Below are 11,847 nucleotides of genomic sequence, written 5' to 3'. Positions count from 1 at the left end.
TATTCAATACATTAAAAGCAGAATGTGTGCGGGTGATCCCTACAGCGAGGAGCAGGCTCTAGAAGAGAAACCTAATCCCTGAGCACTGTCTTAAAAGCTGCATACCTTAAGTTACAGAATCATAGAAAGGTTTAGGTTGGAAAAGACCTTCAAGATCATCAAACCCAACCGTTAACCTAACACTGTTTTTGTATAAAAACCTGTGAGTCTGGAGTGTTCCACACTGAACTAAACTCTCCACTGTGTACTGTATAGCTACATTCCCTCAGATCCCCATTTCCCTTTTGGGGAATACAGCTACAAGGCAGTCTAGCGTAGCAGTATTACAAGAAACTTGGTTTAGGCATGAGAAAGGTGTCAGGGTGACCCATCTCATTGAGAAAGTTCTCTCGTCATGCAAAGTGACACAACTTGCTGATGCTTAAGGACTTTCAGTGGTGAGCATACCGGGCTGCTCAGGTTTCTAAGGTGAGCTCAGTCACTGTTTGGTGTAGGTGTCTTATAATACTCCAGGGGAGTGGCTGCCAAAGTTTTGGGTTTGTTTTTTTTTTTAAATTCTTAAGTGTTTGTTTGGTTCTGCTTAAAGGCCACAAGAAGTCCCTGTCTTGATGTCCTCAGACCACCAGGAGCTGCTAGCGTTGCTTGAATACCAGTGCAAAGTTCCCCTTTCTCTGGCAGTATGAGGACATAAAGCAGTCCAACATCAGATACTTGGTCCAGGGATTATGATCATACACAGAGAAATAATCCATACTATTATTGGAGAAACATTAAGTAGTTATGCAAAAATGCCTTCTTTTTCCTACCTATTTACGGATTATTTAGAAGTCATAGAAACTCCGAAGAAGGCCTCATGCCAAAGGCTGTTTATTGGATATATAGGCAAATCCTAAGGTAGACTAAGTAAAATAAATACAGACATATCTGTAAAAATTATGTTCAAGAAGAGAAACCTGGTTGTGTCACCCCATCCAATTCCTTAAATTTAAAATACTTATTCCAAACATAGTGAAAATGAATCCCTCCGAAGAATCAAATTACTTGCTAAAACAACTGTCAAATTGCCATTCGTATAACCTTTAAAATATTAGGATAAACTCAATATACCTTTTCCTGCAGTGTACTTTATTTATAAGTTTTTTGTTAGTTTTGGTACGAGTTCAGCTGTGTTCGTAATGAACCAACATTTTCAGATGCCACTGCCTGTAGGTGTAATAATCCCATTAATTCCTTCTTCCGATTTTCAGCAATGAATACACTAGATCTAGGGTTGGGTTTTATTCTGGTTTTTACCAAATACTCTTTGCAACTACAGATGCTTAATTAAAGGCTGTTGGACAGTTTAAACTTCTCAGAAGAATACAAATAAAAGCTGTTAATGAAGTAAATATCTGTTTAATTTACAAACATCAGTAGCATTACTGATATCAGTCCAAATAAGACAAAGCACACTGCATTACACATGTACATCTAACTTCTTTTGTAAAAAAAATAATAAAATAAAATTGAAAAACATCTGCATTTTTACAGGGTACCCTGGGTTTTACTGAAAGAAGAACACAACCCACTAGTGATTACCAATTCTACATTATAATTTAGCAGCAACATGTTAACATGGGGAACATTAGGGCAGTAAAGTAGTTTTATTATTTGGGGAAAGTCACAGTTCTTGATAGCACAGCCTTTTTTTTTTTTCTTTTTTATAAAAAAAAGGTAAAGAGCTCCATGGGAATATTAATTTATAAAGATCTACCTTCTAATGTCATTTTCTACACGCCATCTTATTTTCTGTAAGTACTGTATATAGGGAAAATTAACTTCTCTACAATTGCCACCTAGAGTAAAGACAGTTTCTGTCATACATTACAGGTTCTTGGAAGGTGTCCTGAATATCTGTTGTGTGTGAAAACTGCAGATTGTCATCACTTTCAGATTCAGTGACACCAAGTGGTCAGATTCTAAGGAAAAGAAAAAGGGAAGGGGAGGAAAGAACAGACTGAAAACATTTACCCCAAAATGACATGCTACGTTAGTTCTATTGCAAAAAATCCTGATTTTTAAGTCCTTTAAAAAAAAACCCAAAATACTGGGACAAATATAAATTAATATATATTAAAGCACTGAAAAACAGTAAAAGGGATGGCCTAAAAGGGTTAAGTACAATGTACTTTTATACAATAAATATTTCTCAATGAAACCGAATACTGTATAGAGCTGTTTAGAACTCATAGAAACAGAAATCCATATTATTACTAATTTATCCATCAATAATCTATTTTTCTCATCCCCAAAACATTTATATTACAAAAAATTAATACTGGAAAAGGGCAGATAAACACTTTTTTATGCTTCTTTTGCTAACATGCTGACATAAAAGTATACATCATCAGGAGATTTCAGGATTATAGTATATTCTCATATCTCCTATTTCCCATCCATTAAATGGGACCCCATCTTCTCAAGATGCTTAATAATTCCAAAAGATAAAATGTATTTCATACAATTGTTATTCCTGTATAATCTGATTCTTTTCACTCATAATGCTTCCTCATCCAGAGGGAAGTGATTGGTATGGTCTGTCAAGACAATAAAATATACTGATACGAAAGTGAAAAAACAAGCCTCCTGTTCTGGTCAATATTTCATCTCTGAGCTGTTAAGTTGGAAGTCACATGTGTATAGTGTCAGTGTATCTTCAGCATGTTATAAAGAAGAATCCATGTTAAAAGCAGTTAAAGTTTCCCATCTCTGTTGCAATGTTACCAGGTCTTTTTTTTTTTTTTCTTCAAAGCTCCTCTTGGTTATGAGAAGTCTCAGTTCAAGCACTTGAATCTTTTTTTCGAATGAAGAAAAAGTCTTTATTCTCATAATAAAAATAAGTCTGTTCTGTATTTTACAATATATTTCAAATATTTCCACTATGAAGCATTAATTAGTCCGACACGGTCAATAAGTATACAACATTTTCAAAAGACAAGTGTGACAGGGACACTTAGGAGGGACAATTTGTACAGCCACACTTCACCACTTTTTCAACCTCGTCCACAAATGACGACCCGTCAGTGCATTCGAAAGAGTATTTCCGTCTCTTGCTCCTCAGTGGTCCACAGCACTGCCCAGTTGAACATCCTCCTTTACATTCTAGTCTCGATACCTTCTTGGTTGTCTGGCACGCAGCATACCCCTGCTGCTTTTGGTAGTAATCTCGGATTCGTTCCCCTCGACAAGAGATTTCTGTAGGAAACAACATTTAAAATAAGAGATACACTTTTGAGACACAGGTCAAAGCATGGTGGACATTGCTAAGGAAGATGCTGTGTTTCTAACTGCAGTTAGGATTGATATTTGGAAGTTTGACTCGGACTGTATATTGGCAACTAGTGACTCTACCAAACATAATTTGATTAATGTTGAGTTTTGTTTCCTATACTCCTATTTTCAGCAGAGTTTACGTTATGTATATATAAACCATAAATACAAAGCTATTACAATGACAAGAAAATTGGAAGCTTAAACCTTTTCCTCTTTTATAAAAATACACATCTTCTGTTCCTACATTGCTTGCAGCTGGTTCTATTTATTACAGGGAAATGTTTCAGAGAGCATGCAATTTAATTTACTAGACTTGGAGTTTAATATTATTCAAACTGTTATTTAATACAAGTTACATTCCACTAACTTCATAAATTACTGAGGTATAAAATCAGCTAAAAATGAGACATCTGTTAAAAGTTCTACAACCATATTCTTCTATTCTATTCACATCTATGTACAATATAAAATAAATGCCATCTGGGGTAAGGGAAGGAGAGGGAGAATTTTGATAGACAAAGGAGAAAGAAAAAGGTAGGGGGAAAAGTCATCCTGTTTTCATCCATCTCACCTGCATAATTCGCTGTGATAAATCAGTTGAAGCTGAGAGGTCAAAAGTAGAGTTTGTGATAAAACTAGGAGCAGAATCATTGGATTTGGCTTCTCAGTTGCAGAAGGCAGAGAAACAATAAATACAGAAAGATACAGCAGGTAAAAGGTAATAGTTAAATATCGCAAAAATGTGTTTCTGAATAAAGGCAAAAAAGAGAAAGGTTTTCACAGCAAAACATTTGATGAAAAAAATCCTCAAAATGTAAACAAATTCATGGAAAAAGTTTGATTTTTCTCTCATCGAGATAAATTCTAATGGTTAAAAAAAAAAGAAAAACCAAATGTGTGTATTGTGGGGAAAAAAAAGTGGGTAATGTTTTGGCTGTTCATGTTGTAAGAAAGAAGCCTTTTTTCTAGGACCGAAACAACCACATCAGTTTATTTTTTTTTTACCTTTATCGCAGCTGTCCCCCGTGTATCCGCTGCTGCACTCGCAATATGGTTTCCCGAGTCCTGAAAGCCTGCATTTGCCATGTTTACACCTGATGGATTGGCAGGGGTTAAACAGCATTTCCTCTTCATCACAGAGGACTCCCCCATGTCCCTGCAGGCATTTACAACTGTATGAAAACGCATTGATCGGCAAGCAGGTACCATGCACACATCTACAGGGGAAACAAGCCCAAGAGAATAAAAATAAATTATTCATCAAAGTTCAGGCTAAGCAACATTAACTACAAATACTTTGGACTGTACTCAGTAGAAATTGCTTTTGTTTCTAATGGAATTTTTCAGTGAGGGGCAGTGAAGTGGTTTATAATTGGTTATGCAGGTTTACACAAAGCAAGCTGCAGTAAGAACTCTGTCTCACCAGAAAACAGCCACTGTAGATGTGTTATGGAAGACTTTTACAGGCCACAGCTATTAAAACCAACACTTCCTGTCCACCTACATTTTCAGCATGCTTTTGAGAAGAACACAGCAAAATAAACCCAAACGTAATCCAACAGAACTAAGCAGAGAAAAAGGATACTCACCTGAAATTCTGGTTCTTGCCTCATTAAAAAAAAAAAGCAATCTGTCACTCATGACTTGTGGGGCTCCCAGCACAAAGAAAGGTCAGGCACTTCCTACCTGAAACTCTTCTGACCCAGCCATGGCAGTTTCAAAGCCGAACACACGCTCCCCCACTACACACAGCAGTGTGCATTGCCATCTGCCAGGAGGGCGGTCAGGTACTGCCTGAGGCAGGTCTGCACTGCACTGCACGCCAACGGCACTCACTCATCTAATACTCCTGCAGAAGCTCACACTAGATGAGGCTGTATGTTACCAGGTCTCACCCAAGTGACTAAACTGGCTACTCTTAGCTGAGCTTTGGTAAACATTTGTGACGGGCTCAAATCTTGTTAAACAAAAAAGGCTGTGAGTTAAGCTGCATCTGCTAAGTTCTGACGTACGTTATGGGAATACATAGCTGGACTTCTCTTGAGAGAGAGGCAGTGTTTCCCAAAAGGAGGATATTTAATTACCTGTTCCTAGGTGTAAACTGAAGATTAGGGGAACTCTTCTTCTGAAAACATCACCAATGACTCAGACTAAAATCACTTCCCCTTGTTCATTTGGTGGCACAGGGTCAATAACTTTCTTCCAAGAAATAATGTTATTTTCTTCAAGTGTTGTCTTGATATACAAGTTTCCTATCTACATACCGTTTCCTAGGGAGACCACAGTGATGATTCCTCTGTAGAGAGGAATGCAATCCTGTCATTTAAGGTCACAGACACCCTCCCTAATGGTTCTCTCTGTACTGTAAGATCCCTGAGCCTACAACCTTCTTAGTAGGTTGTGGCAGCCAAGTAAGTAAATTCATAAATAAACAGATGAAAAACTTTAGATTAAAAAAAAAAATCAATCAAAAATAAAATCCTTTTTTTCAATTTGAAGACAAAAATTCATATAAAATTGCATTTCATAATAAAAAAAAGAGCTCTGTTAAGAACATCATCTCATTTTGTAATTTTTTTAGATTACAGTCTGTATTTCTGGAAACTTTTTGCTTTGTAGTCTACTCCTTCCATACAGTAAGAAATCTAGTAAAACTGAAAAGAATGCACAACACTCACTCTGGCAATGAGCTCCACTCATAAGTGAAATCTACATTACAACTCTCCCATCTTGACCCTTAATTCTGTGCAAGTGCTTTAGCAGGGTGTAACTAGGAAGAAAAAGTATAGGAAGTCAGTCTCATCACAGGATATTCAAACGGAAGGCACAACACAGCCTCCATCCAAACATCCAGTTTGGGATTAAAAACTGCAAATATAAAATGTAACTAATAGCTTAAGCACCTCTGACTTCCCTAGTATGCAAGAGTCTGAAGTTTTGAAGCAATTATGTTCCCTAAAAAATTCCAAATTGTTCCTATGGTTGAAGTTGATATTCCAAGACCGTTAGATGAAGCAACTCAAAATTGAAGGCTTAGGCAGTATCACAAGGTAGATAGCTTTTGTTTAGTTTTCACTGTGCTTAGCATTTGATCTCTTCACCATTTACAAAACAACCACTTTCAGGACATCTATGAAGTTACTCAGGTGACACTGACATTGTGTCATATTCCATACAGGCTTGTTTAGATATCAAAGCAATCTGTGTCAGGATCTTTGGTAAAGTTCTGCTTGACTTAGAAGATGATTAAATCTTAGCTAATGCCAACTCTCATACTTTTGCTTCCACCTTTTCTTTGAAGCCCTGAATTTCATCTTCAGACTGCACTGAAAGGAACATCAAGCTAAGTGCAAACTCTCAGGCACAGTTTCATCTTATCTAATTTTAGGTACCTATGTCAGGCACTCAAGTTAGATGTGTAATTGCGATAAGCTCCCCATACATTTATGGAGAGAAACGAGCTTATCCAGGGTGTGATTAGACCACTTGAGGTCTAATTTACTCTTTAGAATGTGTTCATTCCTCTACTGGCTATAGAGCATACTTTGGGCACTATGTTCCTAAGTCAAGCACTAAGATTTAGGTAAAATAAATCTTAGTCTTAAGCCTTTTCATGGTGTGTAGCGACCTCTAAAATATCCCCTACATTTTCGAAACAGAGGTCACAGTGACAAGTCTGTTTCTCCGATCAAATGGAATGTTACACTGTATTACACGGACAAAATGCATCTATTCTATTGACAGGATTTAGAGATGAATCAAGAAACATAAAATCAAATTCCCCAGGAACTAAAGAACAAAAAACCCCTCCTTCACTCCAAATCAACAATTTTGGTTTGGCTGTGTCTTCTAAAACCTCACAGCACTGCATATAGCTGAAACAAACCCCATACTTTCAAGAGCTAACAAAATACTCATGTTGTGCTCTCACTTAATTCTATCCTTGATACTGCCTGTATCTGATATGCGCCAAGTTTTGTAATTTACTGCAAAAAGCACTCAGTTTGGGTCTGATGTGTATAGTTATAAGAACCTATATAGAATTTAATTTTTCAAGGACAGTTCAAAGAAATTCTTTGGGTTTTCTTATTATAGAACTTGATGGTTACAGTGCCATGTAATTTTTGTCTACTAAAGTATAAAATGTATGTGATATAGATTTCAAACTTGTATTTTTTAACCTGCTGTGCCTACTTTTCTATATCTCTTAAGTTACTGTGAAATAAACCAGGGTAAGAAAAAGACCCATGAACAATGAAGTACTATAATAATATGCCACAAGAATTCACTGCTATGGCTTTGGGAAGAGTTCAAAATTTCATAGTCCTGAAAGAGTCTATAACCAATGTAAACAATGCTAACTGACTGCACTGTAAAGCATGCTAACTTGTGTACAAAGCTTTAAAGGGTCAGGCTCTCCTCACATACTATGTGAGAAGACATGAGAGTTGGAAGTCATCTTAGAATTTCTCAGCAAACTCAGGCCACTGGTCCTCAAAAGTTACATAGGTCAGAGCACTGAAAAAGCAGAAGGTAAATAATCCTAGCAGGCTTACAAAACGAAAACCCCAAACCAACTAAACAACCCAAAAAAATCCAAAACCAAAAAAAAAAAAAAAAAATCAAACAAAAAAAAGGAAGATGTTGGCCAAACTGTAGTAAGGATTGTGGTAAGGCAAACAGACTGACAACTTGTTGCCCATGACCAATAAATCCTAAAGAACTTAGAACTTCTGAAGTTTCTGATCTTCTTGTGCTGGGAGACCATAAGCCAAAAAAAAAAAAGGAATCTGTCTCTACAGAAAATTTAAAAGATAAATATGGACAGGTATCAATAGTGTTACATACACATATATACATATCTTTTGTGCTCTCTATGCATATATATACACACAACCCTTTCTATAAACCTATATAGAATGTCCCACCTAAAACGTTCTAGTCCAATCAGCAAAAGGAATTAGTGCACATGGACTTAAACAGAGGTTTACCATAAAGGTAGAAAATTTTCCTGCTAAAAGCTGGGGTACTGTGAAAATAAAAAAATATTGGATATATCTACTGTATCAAGTTTTTGAAAAACGTTAGATAATAACAATGTATTTCGTCATTCTATGGATTGCAAATCCTATTTGCAATTATAAATAAGCAAATAGGTGTTTTTTTCCATTTGTAACCTCTAAATGACTTGAGTACCAAGTGTTATCCCAAGACTTGCACCAGTGTAACTCATTACAGAAGTAGCCCATACAGAAGTATGTAAAAGCATATCCTAGGCTTTAGGCAGAACTTCAGTGAGACGTGTATCTGCTTCCCTAAACTGGGGAGGTTTCCTCATTCAGTTTATGGAAAGAATATACTATATCATGGACACTTTTTACACTTTTAGATGCCCAGAATATTTTTTTTCCCTGAAAAAAGTGTAAACTTTTATGAAAAAATATATATAACAGGAGACTTATATGCATATTATACTACTGTTCTGACTTGAGGAAGGACATACTTATTTCCAAGACACGGGTCGTTAGTTTGTTGGTCACAGAGGGGTCCAGTCCATCCTCCTTCACACTCACAGGAAAAGCCTGACTGGCTGGTAGCATGGCATGTTCCATGCACACAAACTTTCTTATGACAAGGCTCGCAACCTGGCAGAATTCCCACTTGCAGTGGTACATTTCTGAAGTCCTGGAGTTCGCTGTTGATATACAGATTACGGATGCAACCATGGAAGCTGGTGCCATTCTGTCCTGGAGACTGGCGTAAAGCTGCTATGTTATTTTTCACAGGCATGCCTAGGAGATTAATAATAGCAAATAATCAATGCAATATTTAGTACAATTTCCTATACCATTTCTCCTATTTTAAAAACTTTTTAAAAGAAATATTTCTTCTTAATTAATTATTCTTAGGTATTCAGCCTACAACCACGAGCAATGATCTAGTGATTGGAAAATGTCTTGGTTGTGAAACATGCATGTAAACTAGGTCCAGACCCATAAAGCTTCTAGGTCCAATTAAAGAGATGTATATAGGATTTAATACAGGAAGCTCACAACTGTGAAAAAGTTCAGTACATGCCTATTTTAGATCTAGTGCAATTACATCCAGGATAGTATATAGTGTCTGATTCTTAGGAAAAAAAAAAGGTTGAAATTTAGCAGTTGATACATGATTTTTTGTAAGCTGATAAAATACTCAAATCCAGAAGAATTTAGTAGGACCAGCTCATCAATTTGAAGCTGGCATACACATTTCAAATGTGAATTTTTGCTAGTGAAAATTCCTGGAAATAGAAGCTCAACAGCAGAAGGTTCCAGTACTTTCTAAAATACTTTTGTTCAGCATGTCTTAAAAACAGATTAATAAAAATGTCAATCATAGTTTGCAATTACAGTTTAAAAAAAAGATAATAATTCAACAACACAACACTTATGTGTAGATACCCCTAGATAGTGCAAATCCCCCTGAATTTGACCATTTTCATAATAATTCCTCTGTCGTAGTCTGTAATTGTTACAGGTGTAACTGGAGCAGGAGGTATGTGTGATGCAGTTAACCTCATGTGATCAGTTATTTATTTAGGACTAAGTCAGACGGAACATTACTGTTAAACATAGTTTCCTTGTAAAAATGAAGTTTCTTCTATTCCTATCCCTTGCTTTCTTTTTTTTTTTTTTGTAAAATTATTGCTAACATATTGGCTAACATAGCCTTTAAGATATTGCATCTAAATAAATAATTAATACACAAATGCCTACATATCTCCCAAGACTAATAAGTAAAGGAAATCAGAGTGTACTGAGCTTTAGAAAAGGATATGTTTACCTGAAAATAAATATGCTAATTTGCTGCACAGGTTTATTCATAGGCAAAATTAACAATTTTCAATTCTGGTACTTACTTAGATAACCACCACAGAAAGCGGTAATGTTCTGCATTGTTGCTCCTTAACCATGTAAACTGATACTTCTAATGGTTTTATATAGTCACTCTGGGGAGTTAAGAGTAATGCTGAAGTGCTATGCAATCTAATGAAGTAGACCTACCTTTGATTTAGGGGTTATTATAATTTCATTTGTGCTAAGCTTCAGTGATTATAGAAATAAACAATATTGCACCCATACTAGCAAAGAGCCTAATCTTTGTTTTTACCAGTTAAGCAAAATAAGCTTGGGACTATTAGATTAAAGGATTCAGACAGCAAACAATCATTAGTTTCCATTTCCTCAAAATTATTTGCCATATTCTCAAAATCCAGGGACAAGGCAGAGTCATGAAGCCCTCCTCACCTTGATGTCTCCCTTGAAAGCAAGACTCAGCAAATGTTTAGGTATATGGCTTGAGGGATCTAATATCAGAATAAATGCACTGAATTTATCCACTGTAAAAATAAAAGTGGCATAAGGCTAAGTACACCAATGCAATGCTATTCTAGATGTTACACTTGTGTCAGGAAATTTAGGTATGATTTCTGGGAACCATATAAGCATGTATCACACCAGATAATATGAGGTATATCACATGTAATTCAGAGAATCTTTTTATATAATCTCTGATATGGAAGATATTTTGAAACACAATGCAAGCTTTTAACCTATACACTTTTTGCTTCTTCTAGAAAAGTAACCAAGTGTCAGAAAGCCAAAAGCCGCTCATATTCTTCAGCAGTATTTCTTAGATAATTTTTAGATAAAAGTTCTTAATCAGTTAGGAGTGAACTGCCATAGAAATGATTCCAACAAATATTTCAGCTCTATTTTCCGAGAGGTAAGAAAGTTCTTGTCCCCCTTTTGGCTTTTGGTCACTGAACACGACTGCAGGCAAATTACTAAATTGCTGCTCAAGAAGGTGAATGGTAAGACCCCAATTAAGTAACAGTCATGCAATGACACTGTGAAAACAAGTATCTCATTCTAGAAGCTGCTAGAACAGAGCAGGCACAAATGAAAAGCAGCCGATGTCTCACCTGTCTCAGAAATAGGGATGTTGATAAAACAAGGTGCCACTCCCAACTAGTAAAATATGCTCTAATTTCTGAGAGAAGAATGTGAAGTATCAGTGAAGCCTGTGACCCTTTTGAAGAGTTTTTGAGAAGAAACAGATTGTCCCTTAAGACTTCTTACGAAAAGCCATGGGCTTTCAATATGATTTATTGAAATCTATTATAGAAAGACTGAAAAATATCTAGCATGTGTATTCTGACCACACAAGAGAGCCATACAGTTGGAAAAAGGTCAAAAAAGAGAGTATAAATCAATTAGCCCACTTTCTGTAAAATAAAGTTAAACTACCCTGTCCAAACCAACCCAAATATTGTGACCCAAGAATAACTCTGAGAAATAAAAGGGGGGTGGGGGGAGGGAGAGGAGAAGGAAAGAGAGAGAGACAGAGAGAAGGGCTTGCTGTCAAGTCTGAATTTCATCCTGCCAGCCGAGGTAATGCTTACCAGAAATGCCATTTTAACAGGAAGGTGATAAGAGTAAGTGTAAGCTACATGAAGATATAGGTGTCAAACTAAGACTTTGGCAAAGATAA

General features: G+C 36.2%; 1 protein-coding gene across 1 annotated transcript in view; it reads right to left on the bottom strand.

The window, feature by feature from the left end:
• Positions 1-1,386: 1,386 nt before the first annotated feature.
• Positions 1,387-11,847, bottom strand: part of SLIT2 (slit homolog 2 (Drosophila)) — a 114,625-nt gene continuing 104,164 nt past the window's right edge. Inside the window, exons 34-36 of the mRNA XM_010153901.1 lie at positions 8,816-9,104; positions 4,318-4,529; positions 1,387-3,234 (exon numbers count right to left, since the gene is read on the bottom strand). Coding sequence (XP_010152203.1) covers positions 2,993-3,234; positions 4,318-4,529; positions 8,816-9,104 — 743 coding nt within the window. The 3' untranslated portion in view covers positions 1,387-2,992. The remainder of the gene's footprint in view (positions 3,235-4,317; positions 4,530-8,815; positions 9,105-11,847) is intronic.

This window comes from Eurypyga helias, unplaced genomic scaffold (genome assembly GCF_000690775.1).
Source record: "Eurypyga helias isolate BGI_N326 unplaced genomic scaffold, ASM69077v1 scaffold6136, whole genome shotgun sequence".
Lineage (NCBI taxonomy): Eukaryota > Metazoa > Chordata > Aves > Eurypygiformes > Eurypygidae > Eurypyga > Eurypyga helias.
Note: the sequence above shows the minus strand (reverse complement) of the source record. Positions and strands in the feature narration are given on the sequence as shown.